Raw genomic sequence first — 24,479 nt, 5'->3', positions numbered from 1 at the left:
TGCATGTCTTTGGAAGTGGGAGGAAGCCGGAGTACCCGGAGGGAACCCACGCATTCACGGGGAGAACATGCAAACTCCACACAGAAAGATCCCGAGCCTGGATTTGAACCCAGGACTGCAGGAACTTCGTATTGTGAGGCAGACGCACTAACCCCTCTGCCACCGTGAAGCCCCATATTCCGTACGATTGACCACTGTAACACCCGAATGAGTTTTTCAACTTGTTTAAAGGCCTACTGAAATGAGATGTTCTTATTTAAACGGGGATAGCAGGTCCATTCTATGTGTCATACTTGATCATTTCGCAATATTGCCATATTTTTGCTGAAAGGATTTAGTAGAGAACATCGACGATAAAGTTCGCAACTTTAGGTCGCTAATAAAAAAAGCCTTGCCTGTCCCGGAAGTAGCAGACGATGTGCGCGTGACGTCACGGGTTGTAGGGTTCCTCACATCCTCACATTGTTTACAATCATAGCCACCAGCAGCTAGAGCTATACGGACCGAGAAAGCGACAATTTCCCCATTAATTTGAGCGAGGATGAAAGCTTCGTGGATGAGGAAATTTAGAGTGAAGGCCTAGAAAGGAAAAAAAAAGGCGAGGGCAGTGAGAGCGATTCAGATGTTTTTAGACACATTTACTAGGATAATTCTGGGAAATCCCTTATCTGCCTATTGTGCTGCTAGTGTTTTAGTGAGTTAAATAGTACCTGATAGTCGGAGGGGTGATGCTGATAGTATATATTTGTACCATGAATTGATTAATGTGGACCCCGACTCAAACAAGCTGATAAACTTATTCGGGTGTTATCGTTTAGTGGTCAGTTATACGGAATATGTACTGTACTGTGCAAATATACTAATCAAAGTCTAAATCAATCAATCTCTCAGCTTGACCACCACGCATATTTAATGGTGGGATGTGAGCCGGATGTGACGTCGTTATTTTATAATTATGTTAACATTTTATGATTCATGACCAAAGATGATTAACTTCCACATGTGTGACACTAATACTTTGTGTTGAGAAAATCAATCTAACATTTTTGTGTTTTCCTGCAGGAAATCCGAAACCAAGCCAATGAATATTCATACAAAGTGGCCAAACTTCCTGCCAATCGATTGTTGAACCGCTACAGAGACGTTAGTCCATGTAAGTGTCATCACCTTATACATACAGTACATCTGATCCATTATTATTATTATTATTATTATTATACAAATACATTCATGTGTCTTTCATGAATTAATTTGTGCTTTTATGAATAATAAATAGGTCTACAATGAATAAATGTGTCCAATGGATGAATGAATGAATGTGTCTGCAATGATTGTGTCTGCAATGAATGCATGAAAGTGTTTTATATAAATGAATAAATGTTTCCTATATGAATAAACTGCGATGGGGTAGCGACTTGTCCAGGGCCTTCCGCCCGATTGTAGCTGAGATGGGCACCTGCTCCCCCCGCGACCCCAAAGGGAATAAGTGGTAGAAAATGGATGGATATATGAATAAATGAATGTGTCCTAAATGCACGAATGTGTTTCAAATGAATGAATAAATACCCATTGTGATCACCACAATGTCTTATATGAATGACTGTGTCCTATATCAATGGGTTTTAATGAATGCATGAATGAATACCTATTGTGATTGCCACAATGTCTTATATGAATGACTGTGTCTTATATCAATGGGTTTTAATGAATGCATGAATGAATACCTATTGTGATTGCCGCAATGTCTTATATGAAAGAATGTGTCCTATAAGAATAAATAAATGTCTTACATTAATGCGTAAATGTGTCTTGAATGAATGAATGTGCCTCATATTAATGAATGAATGTCTCTTTAATGACTGAATTAATGTGTCTTTTATGAATGAGTGAATGTGTCTTAGAATGAATGAATATATCTTGAACGAGTGAATGTGTCCTATATGAATGAATGATTGTGTCTTTAATGGATGAATGAATGTCTTAAATGAATGAATGTGTTCTATATGAATAATTGTATTACAGAATGACAATGTCTTATATGAATGAATGTGTTTTAAATTAATGAATGAATACCTATTGTGATCACCACAATGCCTTTAATGAATGAATGAATGAATATATATTGAACGAATGAAAGTATCCTATATGAATGAATGATTGTGTCTTTAATGGATGAATGAATGTCTTAAATGAATGACTGTGTTCTATATGAATAATTGTATTATAGAATGACAATGTCTTATATGAATGAATGTGTTTTATATTAATGAATGAATACCTGTTGTGATCACCACAATGTCTTATATGAATGAATGTGTCCTATATGAATGGGTTTTAATGAATGCATGAATGAATACCTATTGCAATTGCCACAATGTCTCATATGAAAGAATATGTCCTATAGGAATAAATACATGTTTTGTATTGATGCATGAATGTGTCTTTAATGACTGAATAAATGTGTCTTTTATGAATGAATTAATGTGTCGAATGAGTACCGGTATATCTTGAACAAACTAATGAATGAATGATTGTGTCTTTAATTCATGAATATATGTGTCTTTAATGAATGAATACATACCTATTGTGATCCCTGCAGTGTCTTATTAACATGAATGTGTCTGATATTAATGCATGAATGTGTCTTGAATGAATAAATGAATGTCTCATATTAATTAATTAATGTGTCTGTAATGACTGATTTAATGTGTCTTTTGAATGAATGAATACATCTTGAACGAATGAATGTGTCCTACATGAATGAATGCTTGTGTCTTTAAAGGATGAATGAATGCGTCCAATAGGAATACATGTCTTATATGAATTAATGTGTCCAATATGAATGAATGTGTTTTTAATGAATGAATGAATGAATGAATACCTATTGTGATTACCACAATGTCTTGTATGAATTAATGTGTCCAATATGAATAAAGGAATGTGTCCGAAATGATGAATTAATACGTTTTTAATCATGAATGAATACATAATGTGATTGCCACATTGTCTGTATATGAATGAATGTGTCCTATATGAATTAATGTGTTTTTAATTCATGAATACATGTGTCTTTAATGAATTAATGAATACATATTGTGATCACTGCAGTGTCTTATTAAAATGAGTGTCCCATATGAATGAATACATCTTATATCAATAAATGAATGTGTCTTGAATGAATATGTCTCATATTAATGAATGAATGTGTGTTTAATGACTGAGTGTGTCTTATAGGAATGAATGATTTTGTCTTTAATGAATAAATGATTTTGTCTTTCGATAACGAAGGAATTTGTCTTTAACGAAATAATGTCTTTCTTGAAGAAAGACATTTGACTGATATTTTCTGATTTTAGATGATCACAGTCGGGTCAAGCTTGAAAACTCCGAGAATGATTACATCAATGCAAGTTTAGTCACGGTGAAAGAAGTTCAAAGAGCTTACATTCTTTCTCAGGTAAGCACTGTACCATGCTGTGATGTATGGTTATGAATTATGATTTCATGTGTCTATATCAGCAGAATATACACGTCTATGACTTTTGCAGAACATCCAACTAGTTAGCTCTTAACAATTCTTCAATGTTCGTACGCAAGCGAGGTAAAGTTTGTGTGGATTATAAATAAAAGTTTATGAAGGACTTACAGTTTTTAATATATTTTTGAACAGGCATGGGCAATTATTTTGACTTGGGGGCCACATTGTTCAGTAAAGATGCTTCTGGGGGGCCTATATATATATATATATATATATATATATATATAACAGCCAGGCCACTGGCCAAATCATTTTAACCCAATGAAGACCCCGGGTCAAAAATTTTGAGGACCCCTGCTCTGTATAAACATGACAGTGTGCACACTGTGTAGTTTACACAATATAGAATAAAACTTTGTTTCTTTGTATCACCGCAATACATGCACACATAAACTATATAATTATTTTGACTTTGGGGCCACATTGGTCAGTAAAGATCCGTCTGGGGGCCGATATATATATATATATATATATATATATATATATATATATATATATATATATATATATATATTAGGGTTGTATGGTAAATTAGTATATTACCGCCATACTAATTAATCAAATTCGGTCCTATACCGCCTAGGGGCGGCATGGCTGAGTGGGTAGAGCGGCCGTGCCAGAAACCTGAGGGTTGCAGGTTTGCTTCCCACCTATTGACATCAAAGTCGCTGCCGTTGTGTCCTTGGGCAGGACACTTCACCCTTTGCCCCCGGTGCCGCTCACACTGGTGAATGAATGATGAATGAATGATTGGTGGTGGTCGTAGGCGCAAACTGGCAGCCACGCTTCCGTCAGTTTACCCCAGGGCAGCTGTGGCTACAGGTGTAGCTTACCACCACCAGGTGTGAATGAATGATGGGTTCTCACTTCTCTGTGAGCGCTTTGAGTATATAACAATAGAAAAGCGCGATATAAATCTAATCCATTATTATTATTACTATTTTTTGAAAAGTACCAGTCCGCCATTTTTTGGCATCACATCTCCTTTTGTTTTAAAAAAATGTCCATTATGTTTATAAACTGAGGAAATATGTCCCTGGACATGATCCTGTAACTACTTGGTATCAGTATGATACCCAAATTTGTGGCGTCATCCAAAACTAATGTAAAGCATCCAAACAACAGAAGAATAAATGATTATTCCAATTTAACAGAAGTGTAGATAGAACATGTTAAAATAGAAAGTAAGCTGATATTAACAGTAAATGAACAAGTAGATTAATAATTAATGTTCTACCACTTGTCCTCAATAATTTTGACAAAATAATAGAATGATAAATGACACAATATGTTACTGCATACATCAGCAGCTAAACTAGGAGCCGTTGTTTGTTTACTTACTAATAAAATACAAGTTGTCTTGTATGTTGAATATTTTACTTAGGGACAAACTTGCCATAAGAAACATATGTTTAATGTACCCAAGATTTTTTGTTAAAATAAAGCCAATATTGCAATTTGTTGTGGTCCCCTTTATTTAATAAAAGTATCAAAGAGTCTAAAGGGACGGCGTGGCGCAGTGGGAGAGTGGCCGTGCGCAACCCGAGGGGCCCTGGTTCAAATCCCACCAAGTACCAACCTCGTCACGTCCGTTGTGTCCTGAGCAAGACACTTCACCCTTGCTCCTGATGGGTGCTGGTTGGCGCCTTGCATGGCAGCTCCCTCCATCAGTGTGTGAATGTGTGTGTGAATGGGTAAATGTGGAAGTAGTGTCAAAGCGCTTTGAGTACCTTGAAGGTAGAAAAGCGCTATACAAGTACAACCCATTTATCATTTATCATTTAAATAATTTTAGTACCGTTATCAAAATATTGGTATCGGTACAACACGTATGTACAGTATGTATGGATGTATGGATGTATATGTGTGTATGGATGTATGGATGGATGCATCCATCCATTCATTCATCCATCCATCCATCCACCCACCGCTTGTCCCTCTCGGGCGGGGCTGCTGGAGCCTATCCCAGTTGCATTCGGGCGGGAGGGGTATAATCCTTGAATATATATACACACACATACTGTATATATTTATTGCATGATAACAGCAGGATATTTCTGTGTAACAAAAGATTTTTAACATGAGACTGTGAATGTCTGCGTCTAAAGTTTTTTGACAGAGTGTTTTAGCTGTTAAAAGTGTCACGCTTTCTGCTGTATGTATGCTTGCTTCCCTTTTTTAAGGAACACTTTTTCTTTTGCTGTACTTGCCTGTTTGTACTTCCTTGATACTATGCGAGTAACATACTGGATATGTAAATTATAGTTCCTTTTTTTTTGCTTTTAGAATGAAATCGCATTTCAGAATATTTTTTTTTACTTGCAGGGTCCTTTGAGGAACACATGTGGTCACTTCTGGCTGATGATTTGGGAACAGTGTTCCAAAGCTGTCATCATGCTGAACAGGATCATTGAGAAGGGTTCTGTAAGTACAACATCGTCATCTTCTGTCATTATGTGCTGCTACACAATTGGTAATTTTGTTGACTAAAAATGTTCGTGTTAGTTATCGTCAATGACCTCTTTTCCCCTGACTAAAATTGTGCGATAACGAATCAACACAAATGCATGCTGACTAAAATAACGACAACATTTATTGACGATTTAGTCATCGAATAAAAACGAGACAAGTAAGGAATCTATCCAGTCATAGTTGCAGGTGGGAGGGGGCATGAGATAAATCACAGAGGGGATCCAATCAGAACTATTTTCTTTTTAGGGCACAGTGTTTTAGATTTTTTGCAAGAAATGGTATTGTCACACATTTCAGTACAATATGTCTTCTACACCTTAAACAAAGAGAAGAGAAGACATATGAAAACACTTCACCTTTAGCGCGGTAGACAAGACACGTAAATTTCTCCGGTAAAAATATGACCAACTTGCAGCGCCGTCTGCAGGCTATCATGACATCTACGCAAACAGTAAGTAGGCTGACGCTCATATTTCTGAATTATTGTTGCTATTAAAGACGGTAGAACAGGAGCAAGGCAGCTTACTCTACAACAGTGGTGTCAAACTCAAATACAGAGCGGGCCAAAATTTAAAACTGAACAAAGCCGTGGGCCGAGGTTGAACAAATTAACCCTTTAATAGGGACCCAAACAAGTTTTGCATTGAATATTGACCAAGCAAGGCTTATATAACTTTATAGTGACATACAAAATACAGTTTCAAATAATAATACTTAAAAAATATCAATGGCATAGCGGGTTTGAGTTGTAGCCGTGTTTGGTGGTAGATGGGGTGTATATCGTAGCGTCCCGGAAGAGTTAGTGATGCGAGGGGTTCTGGTTATTTGTCCCGTTGTGATTATGTTGTGTTACGGTGCGGATGTTCTCCCGAAATGTGTTTGTCATTCTTGTTTGCTGTGGGTTTACAGTGTGGCGCATATTTGTAACAGAGTTAACCTTGTTTATACGGCCACCCTCAGTGTGACCTGTATGGCTGTTGACCAAGTATGCGTTGTGTGTTTATGAGCCGCATATATTATGTATATTACGGCCCGCCCCCAATATTATTGTCCGGGTGGAAATTGGTAGAAATTTGGGAGGGTCACTGAACTTCGGGAATCTCCCTGGAAAATTGGGAGGGTTGACGAGTATGAGTGTTAGCGGTGAATGTGATGTTACAGCGGCGGGCCAACTGTAATGTTAATTTGATATTGCCTCAAGGGCCAAATGAAATTACAAGGCGGGCCAAATTTGGCGCACGGGCCAGAGTTTGACACCCATGCTCTACAACTACCGCTACTTTTGTTGTGGAGCATTGCTCGCTAATTTAATAAGCAATTGTCATGTTTCAAGCTAAAACAACGTTAAACACAGGTATGTGAGATATATATATACACACGTTCTAGATTTATAACACTTGTTGCTATATATAAACGTGACAGTGTGCACGCTCTGTGTGGTTTACACATTATAGAATAAAACTTTGTTTCTTTGTAGGACCGTGATACATGCACACATATTTTCATACACTGGCGTTGAGAGCGTTCTTTTTTTAAACTCTCTTGTAGATCAGTGCTATTTTTTTTTTTGGGTCATAATTGGCCGAATAAATAATAGGCCTACATGATAGAATGCACACATTACATTTTATTAATGCAACAAAAATTAGCTACAAAGTTATTGAACATCATAGTTGAATAAGGATTTTTCTAAGTTATGCAGTCCACATGGCCAACAGTTTTTATATGCAACTTTGTGTATGTAAATAATAAGGGTGTAACGGTACACAAAAATTTCGGTTCGTTATGTACCTCGGTTAATTTTCAGTACAGTAAGAAAACAACGAAATGTAATTTTTTTTGTGATTTATTTACCAAATTTGTAAACAATTTCTTCATCCTTTTAACATTGGGAACACTATAATAATTCTGCCCACGTCAATCCACATTAAACTGCCTCAACTTGTTGCTCAGATTAAGTAAAATGACAAAACTTTTCTTCTACATATAAAAAGTGCACCATTAAACAGTTTCAAGTCAACTCATCATGCTTAATTTATTACAGCATTTGGGAAGCCTGTAGTTGGTTTTTATTATGTAAATGTTATATTTTTAACAACATGTGATAGCAGGGACCCTGCCATTCAAACTAGGCTGCTACATTACTAATGATTAATGTAACTATTGCTGAAAAAATAGCACAATAGCAATAGGAGAGACTATTCATCCCTGAACACCGTGGAGTTCATGTAGGCTTAATGATGCAGTTCCATTATTATATCACTAGCATTCATGCGCGCGCACGCACACACACACACCGCACAATGAACTAACACACACACCGCAAAATGAGCTAATGTTACACTAAAAGTTAATTAGCCTTCATCTCAAGCCAGGACTGCGAGCGAGCTGAGCTGAGCTGCAGTTTGTTTCTAGAACGTCATCTAGAACATTGACTGGGTGGTGTTTATTATAATTTGGGGAGAATCCGCTGCTCACCTGCTAAACGCATATCTGCTCGACGCTGAAGCGCTGACTACATGCGCTCTGAATATGCACTGTTGATTGGTTGTTACCGCTCTGAATACGCACTGCTGATTGGCTGTTACCGCTATATATGCAACCAATCAGATAGATGATTGTGTGGGTGGGACAATGCTGGGTGCTGTGTAGGAGACAGAGGCAGAACGGAGCGGAGCACCTTGTTAAGACTTTAGTTAAGGCGGCTACTTCTTGTGTTCGTGTGGAAACTCGTTCGGTACACCTCCGAACCGAATCAGAACCCCCGTACCGAAACGGTTCAATTGAAATACACGTACCAATATAACACCCCTAGTAATTAATGTAACAATTTATATATCAGTCGACGAAATTTACGAAATTTAAGTCCGCTAAAATGTTGAGGAATTTAGTTAAATGAAACTAAATCAATTTAGATGACTAAGTTATGACTAAAACTAATAAAACACCAATTTATAAACTGCTGTCACAATTTACACTGCAACATTTATGGTGCATCAGCAAAAGTTTGCGATATTATTCATTATAATAATTTATTTTGGTCTATCAATTCTCGGGGTGTAAAGATATGAAAATTTCATATCACAGTTACCAAAATTTTTACCTTTATCATTACTATCACGGTGTTGTTCAAAGTGATCAAAAAGTTCTTATAAACATACTGACATTTTAACCAAGTTTTGTTAAAAAATAAAGTAAATTGAGACACAATATCTTTTCTTGGCAGAATAAACCTAAATAGTGTTCTGGCTTCTTTCGAGCCATATTATCTTTAATATTTAAGCATGTTCGGCTTGCTCAGTTTTAGAATGTTTTATTTCATAATACTCTGTCTGTAGAGTCTCCAAACTCTTGCTGTTTAATAATACTGAGTGATTTATTTTAAGTGCCAGGAATTTTTTTTTACACAAATGACTGACTGAGCACAGCACAGTGTACATACTTACCTAGGTGGAAGAAAAAGTAACTAAATTAACTACTTTTAATTCATAATGTACTGTCCTATTACCTTTTATGACTTAATTTTTTACTGACTTGCTGTCCTCGCCACATAACACTTTTAATATTGTGGCTTCCCCACATGCCAGATTTTTAAAAAAGCATATTCTACATATTTTAGCCTAAATTAAGTGTTTTTTATGTCCCATATGTATCACAGTCCAGTAGTTGTTGCATTTTCTAATATGTTGCGGTGATCGATTAAGGTTGTTACTGAGCAGGGTGATAATGCTAACAACACGGCTGCTAATATTGCGACTGTCAAGTTGACCAAGTTTTGGCAGAACAATTTCCGCCTTTTGTTTCCGCACATTGGGGCGGTATAACTCGGTTGGTAGAGTGGCTGTGCCAATAACTTGAGGGTTTAAAGCAGGGGTGCCCATTACGTCGATCGCGAGCTACCAGTCGACCGCGGGGGGTGTGTCAGTCGATCTCGAGCCAGGCTTTGAAAAAAGATAGACCTAAAAATTAGTGATCATCAATCTTCACCAAGATGTCACTTAAATGACATTCACGGTACCGGAGGGTCTTGTGAGATGACGCTGGCTGCTGCAAGATCATTATTATGAAAATATGACCGAGAGGAAGGCGAGAAACACTTTTTATTTCAACAGACTCTCGCGCCGTACCTTCCGTCAAAACTCTAAAGGCCGACTGCACATTTCCTATCTTCACAATAAAAGCCCTGCTTCATGCTGCCTGCGCTAACTAAATACAGAGTCTCGGAAAACTGGCGTGCACAAGCGATCCCTCAGAAAGCTGGCATGCACATCACTTGTGCACGCCAGCTTTCCGAGACTCTTATTTTGTTAGCGCAGGCAGCATGAAGCAGGGCTTTTATTGTGAAGATAGGAAATGTGCAGTCGGCCTTTAGAGTTTTGACGGAAGGTACGGCGCGAAAGTCTGTTGAAATAAAAGTGTTTCTCGCCTTCCTCTCTGTCATTTTTTCATAATAATGAACTGACAGCAGCCAGCGTCATCTCACAAGACCCTCGGGTGCCGTGAATGTCAATCAAGCAAACTACGGAATTTGCCGCCAATGTTTTTCTTTTAAAGTGTATGGAAGCTGGATGAATCGGATGCCAAAAACCAACCACTTTCATGTGGTATTGTACAGAAAGGACAACTTTTTTTCTCCTCCATTTGAAAATGTGGGCGTTATCATCATTACTGTCTGATTCCAATCAATGCAAGTCATCAGAATCAGGTAATACACCAACTTATATTCTTGTCTTCGTGAAAGAAAGACATCTATAGGTGTTACACATGCTTGTATTATCATTAAACACATTTAACTTGTTTACAAAAATGTCTCTTTCATAAATAAATACATATAAATGATATATATAAATGAGGTAGATCCCCTCGAGTTGGTCAATTGAAAAGTAGCTCGCCTGCAGAAAAAGTGTGGGCACCCCTGGTTTAAAGGTTCGATCCCTGCTTCCGCCATCCTAATCACTTCTGTTGTGTCCTTGGGCAACATACTTTACCTACCGGCTCCCAGTGCCCCCCACACTGGTTTAAATGTAACTTAGAGATTGGGTTTCTCTATGTAAAGCGCTTTGAGTCACTCGAGAAAAAGCGCTATATAAATATAATTCACTTCACACTTCACATTGAAGTCCAGTTCTAACTTGGATGATGTGATGAAGTATCTCCACTTAGTGTACATATTTTAGTGGCCGGGGAAACGACGGTAGCAATGACACTTGAAGAATTCTCTGGGCTACCAGTGAGTTCTGTAATCTAGGGTAGAACACATTCCCTGTATAGAGGGCTATCGTTATGTTTAAAACATTTTTTTAGAAGGTTGTGAGCAGTTGTTTAAGCTCTGTCTTTTGGTATATTCGATTTGTTAATAATAATCTTACTTCACGAAAATATCTTTACCGTGGTCAGGTCAGGAATTAATTGGCCGTGGTAAGTGAGGGACAACTGTATTACCTTTTAACTAAGATGACTTGTTTTAATTTATACCGACTTGATACTTTTCTATTTGTGCAGGAAAAGTGTGCGCAGTACTGGCCAACGACTGAAGAGCAGCAGATGTCTTTCACAGACACTGGATTTGTTGTACGGCTACTTTCAGAGGAAGACCAATCCTACTTCACAATCCGGGTGCTGGAATTACAGAACACAAAGGTAATGTAATGCAGGAGCAAGACTAAAGATTAGAGATGTCCGATAATATCAGACTGCCGATGTTATTGGCCGATAAATGCTTTAAAAAGTAATATCGGAAATTATCGGTACCAGTCCAGCGACCCCGAACGGGACAAGTGGTAGGAAATGGATGGATGGATGGAAAGGTACCGGTTTCAAAAAGTAAAATTTATGACTTTTTAAAAGGCCGGTGTACGGAGTGGTACACGGACGTAGGGTGAAGTACGGAGAGCCAATAAACCATAAAGGCACTGCCTTTGCATGCCGGCCTAATCACAGAATATCTACGGCTTTGCACACACAGGTGAATGCAATTCTTACTTGATCAACAGCCATACAGTTCACACTGAGGGTGGCCGTATAAACAACTTTACCGCTGTTACAAATATGCGCCAAACTGTGAACCCACACCAAACAAGAATAACACCCACATTTCAGGAGAGCATCCGCACCTTAACACAACATAAACACAACAGAACAAATACCCAGAATCCATTGCAGCACTAACTCTTCCGGGACGCTACAATATACCAACTCCCCAACCTTGCCCACTTCAACCTCTTAATGCTCTCTCAGGGAGGGCATGCCCCAAATTCCAAGATTCTGTTTTGAGGCATGTTAAAAAAAAAAATGCACTTTGTGACTTCAATAATAAATATGGCAGTGCCATGTTGCATGTTCTGCCACATGCTGGACATGTCAGGCTCTAATTTGTGTAAGTCGGTGTGGCCAAACTTGGCGCTTTCTGTGTTTATCCTGTGTGACAGCTCTGTGCTTGTTCTCCACAGTCTGCACGCCCTACTTAATACAAGCTCTCCATTGTTCCATGTCACATGCTTGGTCCTTCTAAGAATCAGAGGAAATGTTTGCCTTTTTTAAAATTTCCATGGAGGACATCCTTAAATCAAAGCCGCTGCCCGCATCGCTTTCAAAAAACAATGAAAAGTTGGCCGTACAAAATGTCTGTGGTTATCTTCTGTCAGGTATTCATAATGTAGTGGACCAAGGTGGAGACAGTCGGCATCTCAGCTTTGGCCAGTACCTCAACATTTGAATCATTCCTATAGTTCACATGCAACATGGTTGAGGTAATCACTCCTTTATACACTTTGCATTTGGTGGTCATTTTGATGTTTTGAGACTAAACATGCTCTTCCAGTTGACCAAATATAAAACAGGCTTTTCTGATTGTAGCTTCAAGCTCAATGTCAAGGGAAGTTGTTGGTGTCATGATGCTGCCCAGGTAGCAGATCTTCTAAACTGGGTGTAGCAGAGCGTTGTGTATGTATATCCAGGACCACTGTAATCTGTTCCTGGTTCTGATTGGTACAACAATACAGTCTTTGTCAGGCTTGTAGTCAACCCAAATTGCTTAGTTGTGATTGCAAAGTGAGTAATAAACTTCTGCAGGTCGTCAAGTACATGGGAGACCAGTGCACAATCATCGGTGAATTGAAACTCATAAAACACCACAGTTTTTGCTTCAGATGTTGCTTTTAGTCTAGACAGGTTGAGAGTCTGCCATCAGTTCTGGTTTGCAAGTTTACACCTGAGTTCAGATTTAGTGTGGCATCCTGAACAACTTGTTTGACACAATTTCTGATATGAAATTGGTCAGACAGCTCACCACTTATACTTATGCGCCCCTTTATTCCTTCATGGGATTGCCGGATTTTGCTCGTCAGACAGGGTGGGCAGCCAAACCTGGGTAAGAGTTTCCACAGGCTCTCTCTCCTGACTGTGTCAAAAGTCTAGGTCAAATCTATCAACACATTTTTCCTGCAGCTTTCATGACGAAAATGTCCTTTGTTTCGCAAGAGCCACAACGAAATATGGATTGACCATCGATGTGAATAAGACAGAAATTCGATATTAACCACCGTCTGGTGCAGTGCATGCTGATCTTGTGTTTTAACCAGATTGTTAAAGTTTCAAACTATGTTCAATCTTTCAAGTACTTTAGGAGTACTCTGTCTTCTACCACAGATGACAAAATCAACTACTAAATCAGCCACACTAACTCCTACTTCAGTAGCTTGCATTTTGCAGGTCTTCAAATCCCATGATATTAAACTTCAGACCAAAATCAAAGTCTATGTGTCGGTTGTGCGGGAATTTTTAATGTACAGCTGTGAGGCTTGGTCTACGCAAAGTGGACACATCCAAATTGTAGAGAAATTCTACCAGAGGCAACTGAGATATTTGATGAGAATCTGATGACAAGATCACACTGAGTCAAAAATAATCGAGATACAGCTACAATGGTAAGGTTTATTCAGGTGTACTGGAGAGGAGGCTACGCCGGATAGTCGAACCTCGGATTCAGGAGGAACAGTGTGGTTTTCGTCCTGGTCGTGGAACTGTGGACCAGCTCTATACTCTCCGCAGGGTTCTTGAGGGTGCATGGGAGTTTGCCCAACCAGTCTACATGTGCTTCGTGGACTTGGAGAAGGCATTCGACCGTGTCCCTGGGGAAGTCCTGTGGGGAGTGCTCAGAGAGTATGGGGTATCGGAATGTCTTATTGTGGCGGTCTGCTCCCTGTATGATCATGCCAGAGCTTGGTCCGCATTGCCGGCAGTAAGTCGAACACATTTCCAGTGAGGGTTGGACTCCACCAAGGCTGTCCTTTGTCACCGATTCTGTTCATAACTTTTATGGACAGAATTTCTAGGCGCAGTCAAGGCGTTGCGGGGTTCCGGTTTGGTGACCGCAAGATTAGGTCTCTGGTTTTTGCAGATTATGTGGTCCTGATGGCTTCATCTGACCGGGATCTTCAGCTCTCACTGGATCGGTTCGCAACCGAGTGTGAAGCAACCGGAATGAGAATCAGCACCTCCAAGTCCGAGTCCATGGTTCTCGCCCGGAAAAGGGTGGAATGCCATCTCCGGGTTGGGGAGGAGACCCTGCCCCAAGTGGAGGAGTTCAAGTACCTAGGAGTCTTGTTCACGAGTGGGGGAAGAGTGGATCGTGAGATCGACAGGCGGATCGGTGCGGCGTCTTCAGTAATGCGGACGTTGTACCGATCCGTTGTGGTGAAGAAGGAGCTGAGCCGGAAGGCAAAGCTCTCAATTTAGCGGTCGATCTACGTTCCCATCCTCACCTATGGTCATGAGCTTTGGGTCATGACCGAAAGGATAAGATCACGGGTACAAGCAGCCGAAATGAGTTTCGTCCGCCGTGTGGCGGGTCTCTCCCTTAGAGATAGGGTGAGAAGCTCTGCCATCCGGGAGGAACTCAAAGTAAAGCCGCTGCTCCTTCACATCGAGAGGAGCCAGATGAGGTGGTTCGGGCATCTGGTAAGGATGCCACCCGAACGCCTCCCTAGGGAGGTGTTTAGGGCACGTCCAACCGGTAGGAGGCCACGGGGAAGACCCAGGACACGTTGGGAAGACTATGTCCCCCGGCTGGCCTGGGAACGCCTCGGGATCCCCCGGGAAGAGCTAGACGAAGTGGCTGGGGAGAGGGAAGTCTGGGTTTCCCTGCTTAGGCTGTTGCCCCCGCGACCCAACCTCGGATAAGCGGAAGAAGATTGATGGATGGATCCAGCTACAATGGGTTAGCCATGTAGCAAGGATGACTCATGACCAATTGACCAAACAGATTTTTTACTCAAAATGAGATATTGGAAATCGATCCGTAGGAGGACAACGCAAATGGTTGAAGGACATTTTAAAGACATAAAGACACGTTACATTGACCCTGAAACATAGTAACATAAAACGACGAATCGAACAGACTGGAATCTAACAATCAGAGCACGTGTTGTTCACCTGGACAAATGTAGTTGCTGAGAACAAGTGTGCTCAGCACCACCTCAGTTGCCGACAGCAGCAAGCAGCCAAGGTTAAAGAATAGGACGATACAGCCACCATCGCTCCCACAAGCATCAGAAAATAACTGTACTTTCCTAATGTTGATTAGGTTTTTTTCAGATGTCCAAAACAAGAATTTAATACTTTCGTTGGCAAAGGTGGTGATGAGCGTAGAGCAGGGGTCGGCAACCTTTACCACTCAAAGAGCCATTTTGACCCGTTTCACAAAATAAAGAAAACAATGGGAGACACCAAACTCTTTTGTAATTTATAATGAAACAACACTGCATACAGAGGTTTTTTTTTGCTTTGTGCTATGTATAAACCAGGGGTCTCAGACACACGGCCCGCAAATTAATATGAAAATGTAATGTTAGTGCGGCCTGCAAGTTTTGTATGAATGCACCTTGACAGAATCACACTTGACAACCCTCCCAATCTTTCCGGGAGACTACCGAATTTCAGAGTGACTATTCTCTCGAATATCAGCTTATTCTCTTCCAGACAATAATAATAAAAGCGTGCTATCCTGGCACTACTAATAGCGCCCTCTATAACCTGTGCAATCAGCTTGCCAGGGTTCTGGGTATTTGTTCTGTTGTGTTTATGTTGTGTTACGGTTAGGATGTTCTGCCGAAATGCGTTGTCATTCTTGTTTGGTGTGGGTTCACAGTGTGGTGCATATTAGTAAGAGTGTTAAAGTAGTTTATATCACAACCCTCAGTGTGACCTGTATGGGTGTTGAACAAGTATGCCTTGCAGTCACTGGTGTGTATTAACAAAGACCACATCACATACCACATGTGACCAGCTGGCACGCAGGTAGCACTGGGTAAAAGCGGGCGCGATGACATGGTTGAGAGGTCGGCACGCAGATAGAACGATGTAAAAGCGGGCGCGACGACATGTTTAAGAGGACGTTAAAGGCGTTTCTATCACGGCACGCCCTCTATATTGTTGTCAGGGTGAAAATCGGAGAAAGCTTATCCTGGGTGAGGCACTGAAATCTAGAAGTGCCCTGGAAAAAGCGGGGGTGTCGGCAAGTATGCAGCTGAGCCACATCAGAGTGATCAAAGCGCCGCATGCGGCTCCGGAGCCGCAGGTTGCCGACCCCCGGCGTAGAGGAAGGAGAGGAGGCAAAAAGCACATGAACACCACCTTTGTAGTGATTGTGTTATATCTGAAATTTGATAGTGTTTCTCACCTTCTTTGTGTGTTATATCTGAAATTTGATAGTGTTTCTCACCTTCTTTATCAAAGAGCTAGCACTCACATCACATTTTGTGTTGCAGACTGGGGAGAGGAGAGAGATTTACCACTTTCACTACACTGCATGGCCCGATTTTGGTGTTCCAGAATCTCCCGCCTCCTTTCTCAACTTCCTCTTCAAGGTTCGGAATTCCGGCTCCCTGGGTGCAAAGCACGGACCCTCAGTGGTACACTGCAGTGCTGGGATTGGGCGTTCTGGGACATTTGCCCTGGTGGACACCTGCCTGGTGTTGGTGAGAACACAGATTGTTCATTATTTTTGTTTTTACACTTTATTTAACAGCAGAACATGGAGTTATTAACTTTTGGGTGTTTCTTTTCCTGCTGCGGTAGTGGTAGAAAAATTGACAATATAGGATCTTTGAAATCTTCAAAGTCTTAAGGCATTCGTAAATCGAAGTTCCACTGAAATGGTTGGTTTTAGTTGTAAACCTATGGTTTTTGCTTAGTTTTTTATTATTTGAATCCAAAAGCACACAGACATTCTTATAGGTTGTTGTTGTTGAGATAGTTTGATTGGCCAGAACAATTGAATTACATAATGTACAGATAAACGCTTCCTGGGTGAATAACAGTAATTTGGACTACAACTGAATAAAAATGGATCATCAAGTAAATCTCTACCACATATGGAGATATCTGCTAACGTAGCTAAGGCAAAACACATCAGTCACGTTTTAAACTCATAAACGCACATTTGGAGGAAGTCAAAATTGTTTTATAAATAACTCCGCCATGCCTGCATGGTTGGAATTTGAATTTTTAGAACTTATGGGGATCCCAACTACACAAAACTGGTACAAACCGGTAAGAAAAGTTGGTTTTGCATAATCAGTTCCCAGTGGCTTGTTGTATTTTTTGAAGTTTTTTTCAAAATTTTACTGGTCCCGGAATATCCCTAAAAAAAAAGCTTTAAAGTAGCTTTTTTTTTGCTCTCTGCGAAGACACTATCCATTTTCCTGTGACATCATACAGTGCTGCCAATGTAAACAAACAATGGCGACTAGCACAGCAAGATATAGCGACATTTAGCTCGGATTCAGACTTCGATTTCAGCGGCTTAAGCGATTCAACAGATTACGCATGTTTTAAAACGAATGGTTGGAGTATGAAAGTATTGAAGAAGAAACTGAAGCTATTGAGCGAATAGCTATTGATGCTATTCATAGCCATAGCATGGCCGAATAGCTGCGTTAGCATCGCCGGTAAAATGTGCGGACCAAACGATCAGGACTTTCGCATCTTGTGACACTGGAGCAACTTAAATCCGTCGATTGGTAAGTGTTTTTTTTACATTAAATGTGGGTGGAAGGAAACGTAATATAGTTGCAAATGCATCTTCAGGTTATCCATACATCTCTGTGCCATGTCTGCTTTAGCACCGCCGGTAAATGGCATGTTAACATCGATTAGCGTAGCATGTTAGCATCGATTAGCTGGCAGTCAACATCAACAAAACTCACCTTTGTGATTTCGTTGACTTTATCGTCGCAAATGCATCTGCAGGTTATCCATACATCTCTGTGCCATGTCTGTCATAGCCGGTAAATAGCATGTTAGCATCGATTAGCGTAGCATGTTAGCATCGATTAGCTGGCAGTCACGCCGCAACCAAATCCAATCCAATCCAATCCACTTTATTTATATAGCACATTTAAACAACAATAAAGTTTCCAAAGTGTTAAAAACAATATTATGCTCCACTAATGACTGAATAAAACAAAAAATGAATAAAAAATAAAACCAATGAAAACAATATAAAAACAAATATGATTAAAAACTATTTTAAAAGGTAAAATAAATTAAAACAGTAAAATAAAAATCAAAGTGTATAAAAAACACAGAGGACAACAGAGGACAGAGGACCACACAACTCACGTAGTGTTAAAAGCCAAAGAATAAAAGTGGGTCTTAAGACGAGACTTAAAACACTCCACTGTGGAAGCAGTTTGAACATGGAGCGGCAGAGTTTTCCAGAGCTTAGGGCCGACCACAGAGAAGGCCCTGTCTCCCCTGGTCTTAAGTCTGGTCTTGGGCACCACGAGCTGGAGCTGGCTCTCGGACCTCAGAGCTCAAATATGTCTGATTAGCACATAAGTCAACAACATCAACAAAACTCACCTTTGTGATTTCGTTGACTTTATTGTTGCAAATGCATCTGCAGGTTATCCATACATCTCTGTGCCATGTCTGTCATCGCCGGTAAAATGTGCAGACACTCTGGCACATTCAATGGGGGTCTGGCGGCAGATTTCTTGCCACTTTCGCATCTTCGGGTCAGTATTGCAACTTGAATCCCTCCCTGTTAGTGTTGTTACACCCTCCAACAACACACCGACGAGGCATGATGTCTCCAAGATTCCAAAAAATAGTCGAAAAAACGGAAAACAACAGAGCTGAGACCCGGTGTTTGCAATGTGTTGAAAATGAAAATGGCGGGTGTATTACCTCGGCGACGTCACTTCCTGACGTCATCGCCAAAAGAGCGATAAACAGAAAGGCGTTTAATTCGCCAAAATTCACCCATTTAGAGTTCGGAAATTGGTTAAAAAAAATATGGTCTTTTTTCTGCACCATCAAGGTATATATTGATGCTTACATAGGTCTGGTGATAATGTTCCCCTTTAACACCTTTTTGACGTTTACGATGGATTATCCTAGCAACTCTATGATAACGTTTTACAAAATACATATTGGATCCATTTCCACAGGTGAGAACTGTGCATGCATGTAACATTTTCCCCCTGCTTTCACTTCTTGCTAAAATGCGCTTGTCTGACGACCGTATGTGTGGGAAACAGCAACCAGACTCATGAAAACCAGCAATTGATTTCTACAGTGAAAGTTAGTGTAATATTGTGCAAGTGTGGAGGAGCCATTCTAAAAAAGTAATGAATGGAAAAACTACAGATGGCGCTTTGCTTCATGGTATTTAATTTTGACGTGTTATGGGATTGCGGTCACATGAAAAATGTCAGCCCTTTTCTACAACCTGTTCATTCTCATGAGGAAGGACATGTTTTACAGATGGATCGAAGGAATAACCCATCCTCAGTGGACATCCAGCAGGTCCTTCTTGACATGAGGGATTACCGAATGGGTTTGATCCAGACTCCTGACCAGCTCCGTTTCTCGTACATGGCCGTCATTGAGGGAGCCAAAGTCCCTGGGAGCAACAATTCAGTGGAGGTAGCAACAAAAACGAGGTCACTTCCCGGTGTCGCTCTTCTACTTGTGAAGCGCTGTCCACAAATGTGTGTGACTGTATTAATGCAAACACAAAAAAATTAGTTACTTTACACAAATTCAATGTAGAAACATTTGTTGTTTAGAAACTCAACACTCACTTCCGGTAAATTAGCACTGAAGCAATTGATCCTGTCTTAGAACCAGCCAATAAGGTGAGTTTTGAAGCATTCCCTAAAGCATGGGTGTCAAACTCTGGCCCGCGGGCCAGTTTTGGCCCGCCGTGTAATTTAATTTGGCCCTTGAGGCAATATCAAATTATCAATCAATCAATCAATGTTTATTTATATAGCCCCAAATCACAAATGTCTCAAAGGACTGCACAAATCATTACGACTACAACATCCTCGGAAGAACCCACAAAAGGGCAAGGAAAACTCACACCCAGTGGGCAGGGAGAATTCACATCCAGTGGGACGCCAGTGACAATGCTGACTATGAGAAACCTTGGAGAGGACCTCAGATGTGGGCAACCCCCCCCCCCTCTAGGGGACCGAAAGCAATGGATGTCGAGCGGGTCTAACATGATACTGTGAAAGTTCAATCCATAGTGGCTCCAACACAGCCGCGAGAGTTCAGTTCAAAGCGGATCCAAGACAGCAGCGAGAGTCCCGTCCATAGGAGACCATCTCAAGCGGAGGCGGATCAGCAGCGTAGAGATGTTCCCAATCGATACAGGCGAGCGGTCCATCCTGGGTCCCGACGAGCGGTCCATCCTGGGTCTCGACTCTGGACAGCCAGTACTTCATCCGTGGTCATCGGATCGGACCCCCTCCACAACATTACAGCTGGCCCGCCGTTATTACACAGCAGCGGTGCCGCTGTAACACCGCAATTTCTCACACTTGCCAATCCTCCCGAAGTTCAGTGCCCCTCCCGAAAATCTCCCGGGGCAAGCATTCTCCCGATTTTCACCTGGACAACAATATTGAGGGCGTGCCTTAAAGGCACTGCCTTTAGCATTCTCTACAACCTGTCGTCACGTCCGCATTTCCTCCATACAAATAGCGTGCAGGCCCACTTGCATAATATATGCGGCTATTACACACACATAAGTGAATGCAACGCATACTTGGTCAACGGCTATACAGGTCACACTGAGGGTGGCCGTATAAACAACTTTAACACTGTTACAAATATGCGCCACACTGTGAACTCACACCAAACAAGAATGACAAACACATTTCGGGAGAACATCTGCACTGTAACATAACATAAACACAACAGAACAAATACCCAGAACCCCTTGCAGCACTAACTCTTTCGGGACACTACAATATATTTTGATATTTACCTCAGAAGGCTGCAAATAGAAAAGAGGCATTAAATTAGTATTTAAATTTGATTTGATATGCCATTGATATTTTTTTATTATTATTATTTGAAAGTCGATTTTGCATGTCACTATAAAGTTATATAAGCCTTGCTTGTTTAATATTCAATGCAAAACTTGTTTGGGTCCCTATTAAAAGGTTAATTTGTTCAACCTTGGCCCGCGGCTTTGTTCAGTTTTAAATTTTGGCCCACTCTGTATTTGAGTTTGACACCCCTGACCTAAAGTTTAGACAAACATATGATGTACACTCTTAATCAAAATTAAGGACCAGTTGAAAAATTAAAAAAAATTAGCACTTAACACTGTTGGGGAACTGCACTTTTTTGGAATTTAGCCTATTATTCACAACGCTTATGGGAAACAAAAATACTTGTTTTTCTCTTTTTTAATGCATTTTAATTTGTCATATACGGCTCGAAGTCAAAGGTTAAAGGTGCCATATGTAATAATTTCTTGTCAACTTCCGTGTTCAGGCCGGCTCTACCCTTAGTGCAAGTACCCCTGGGGGTACTTGAAGGTATGCCAAGGGGTACGTGAGATTTAAAAAAAAAAATTCTAAAAATAGCAACAATTCAAAAATCCTTTATAAATATATTTATTGAATAATACTTCAACAAAATATGAATGTGAGTTCATAAACTGTGAAAGTAAATGCAACAATGCAATATTCAGTGTTGACAGCTGGATTTTTTGTGGACATGTTCCATAAATATTGATGTTAAAGATTTATTTTTTTGTGAAGAAATGTTTACAATTAAGTTCATGAATCCAGATGGATCTCTATTACAATCCCCAAAGAGGGCACTTTAAGTTGATGATTACTTCTATGTGTAGAAATGTTTATTTATAATTGAATCACTTGTTAATTTTTTAACAAGTTTTTAGTTATTTTTATATCTTTTTTTCCCAAATAGTTCAAGAAAGACCATGAAAAATGAGCAATATTTTGCACTGTTATACAATTTTATAAATCAGAAACTGATGACATAGTGCTGTATTTTACTTCTTTTTCTCTTTTTTTCAACCAAAAATGCTTTGCTCTGATTAGGGGGTACTTGAATTAAAAAAATGTTCACAAGGGGTACATCACTGAAAAAAGGTTTGAGATAGTCTTATGTTAAAAAAACTTCTGGAAGTATGTATTTTTTGCCTGTTGAGCGGAGTAAGAGCAGCCTCTCGAATAAGCGCACCCTTAGCAGTAAAAAAAAAAAAAACGTTGTGCACTGCCCGATTGTTTCTAAAATGTCCATAAAAAGTGATAGATTTCTCCCACATGTTTAAAAACATAGCAAAACTTCACAGGTAAGAGCGTGATAACGTGAATGTGCAGTAAATAAGCGTCTCTGTGATGATGCCCCGTATAGAACATGCAAAATCCTCACTTAAATAAGGCGGTCTGTGGACACACAGTATTAGTAGATCACACGCAACACGCCCACTAAATAGTATTTTTATTTATTTTAGAGATTGCACACGCTTTTTACAGCGTGGTGTTGCGATCTTAGTAAATCAGGCCCGTTGTGTCTTGTCCGTTTAAAAGTCAACAACACAGTGCAGACTACGAAACATTTAATTAGTGTAGTTTTCAGTTGAAAAAGTACACGTGCCGAATATTAGTTCACAGTACTTTTAAACTCTGTGATATAGATATATACTTCCATGTGATGTGATGGAGTTGTACAAGACTGAAAAGTACTTTCCTTGTATTTAGATCAAGAACAGCAATGATTTGGAAAAAGACCTGCCGCCTCCTCCACCGCCACCTAGACCTCACGTCAACAACAGACTGGACTCCAAAGTCCAGCATGTGCTGCAAGGAGACATCAAAGACCACAACCAAGCAGACCCCAATGGACAGTAAGAAATCTTTATTTATTCAGTCATATACAGTCACACCTACTATGAAAAATAACTATCTTATTCAATTTATTCATCCATAATCAATCAGACTTACTATAAAAAAATAACTATCTTATTTAACTTATTCTGTCATCCTGAATCACACGTAATATAAAAAACAACGTTTTTATTTCACTTATTTCACAATCACACATACTATAAAAAAATAAAAAACGTTTATTTGACTTATTCATTCATCCTCGGTCACACTTACTATAAAGATAACTTTTTTATTTAACTTATCCTGTCATATTCAATCACCTTTACGATAAAAAAATTAGTTGTTTTAACTTATTCATTCATATTCAGTCACACTTACTATAAAAAAATAACTATCTTATTTAACTTATTCAGTCATATTTAATCACACTTAAAATGACAAATAACTTTTATTTAACTTATTCAGTCATATTCAATATCACTTACTATAAAAGTAACTTTTATTTAACGTATTCAGTCATATTCAATCACACTTACGGTACTATAAAAAATTAGTTGTTTTAACTTATTCATTCATATTCAATCACGCTTACTATAAAAAATAACTATTATTTAACTTATTCAGTCATATTTAATCACACTTACAATGATAAATAACTTTTATTTAACTTATTCAGTCATATTCAATGTCACTTACTATAAAAATTACTGTTATTCAACTTATTCAGTCATATTCCATATCAGTTACTCTGGAAAACAACTATTTTATTTAACCTATTCGGTAATTTTTAATCACATTTAACTTATTCAGTCATATTCAATAACACCTACTATGAAAAATAACAATCTTATTTCACTTATTCAGTCATTTTTAATCACATTTCACTTATTCAGTCATATTCAATCACACTTACTCTGAAAAGTAACTTTTATTTAACTTATTCAGTCACATTCAATCACACTTAGTATATATATATATATAAAAACATTTTATTACTTATTCACACATTAATGAAGCTTTCTTGTATTTAAGACAATATTTTTTTGCTTTAATCAGTGCGTTTTAAACCACATCAAAATGGAAAATCCATCATTGGTTTCTCCCTTCTCTTGCAACATATTATTTGAGACTTGATTCCGGAAAACTTAATGTTTCTTCTGACAAGTAAAATACAGTGGAACCTCAATTTAAGAATTTAATCGGTTTTTGAACAGGGTTTTTGTAAATTGAAAAGTTTGTATAGTGAAGCAACGTTCTCAATAAGAATCAATGTAAATATCAATAATGGGTTCCAGCCTTGACCA

At 39.3% G+C, this 24,479-nt stretch overlaps 1 protein-coding gene across 1 annotated transcript in view; it reads left to right on the top strand.

Annotated features, from left to right (window-relative positions):
* The window catches only part of ptpn2a (protein tyrosine phosphatase non-receptor type 2a), a 36,192-nt gene that overhangs the window by 5,053 nt on the left and 6,660 nt on the right, over window positions 1-24,479 (top strand). Inside the window, exons 2-8 of the mRNA XM_061881700.1 lie at window positions 1,063-1,153; window positions 3,357-3,457; window positions 5,864-5,962; window positions 11,513-11,650; window positions 16,777-16,986; window positions 19,781-19,942; window positions 23,047-23,192. Coding sequence (XP_061737684.1) covers window positions 1,063-1,153; window positions 3,357-3,457; window positions 5,864-5,962; window positions 11,513-11,650; window positions 16,777-16,986; window positions 19,781-19,942; window positions 23,047-23,192 — 947 coding nt within the window. The remainder of the gene's footprint in view (window positions 1-1,062; window positions 1,154-3,356; window positions 3,458-5,863; window positions 5,963-11,512; window positions 11,651-16,776; window positions 16,987-19,780; window positions 19,943-23,046; window positions 23,193-24,479) is intronic.

Source organism: Nerophis ophidion, linkage group LG21 (genome assembly GCF_033978795.1).
Source record: "Nerophis ophidion isolate RoL-2023_Sa linkage group LG21, RoL_Noph_v1.0, whole genome shotgun sequence".
Lineage (NCBI taxonomy): Eukaryota > Metazoa > Chordata > Actinopteri > Syngnathiformes > Syngnathidae > Nerophis > Nerophis ophidion.
This window is presented reverse-complemented; position numbering and strand designations above follow the sequence as displayed.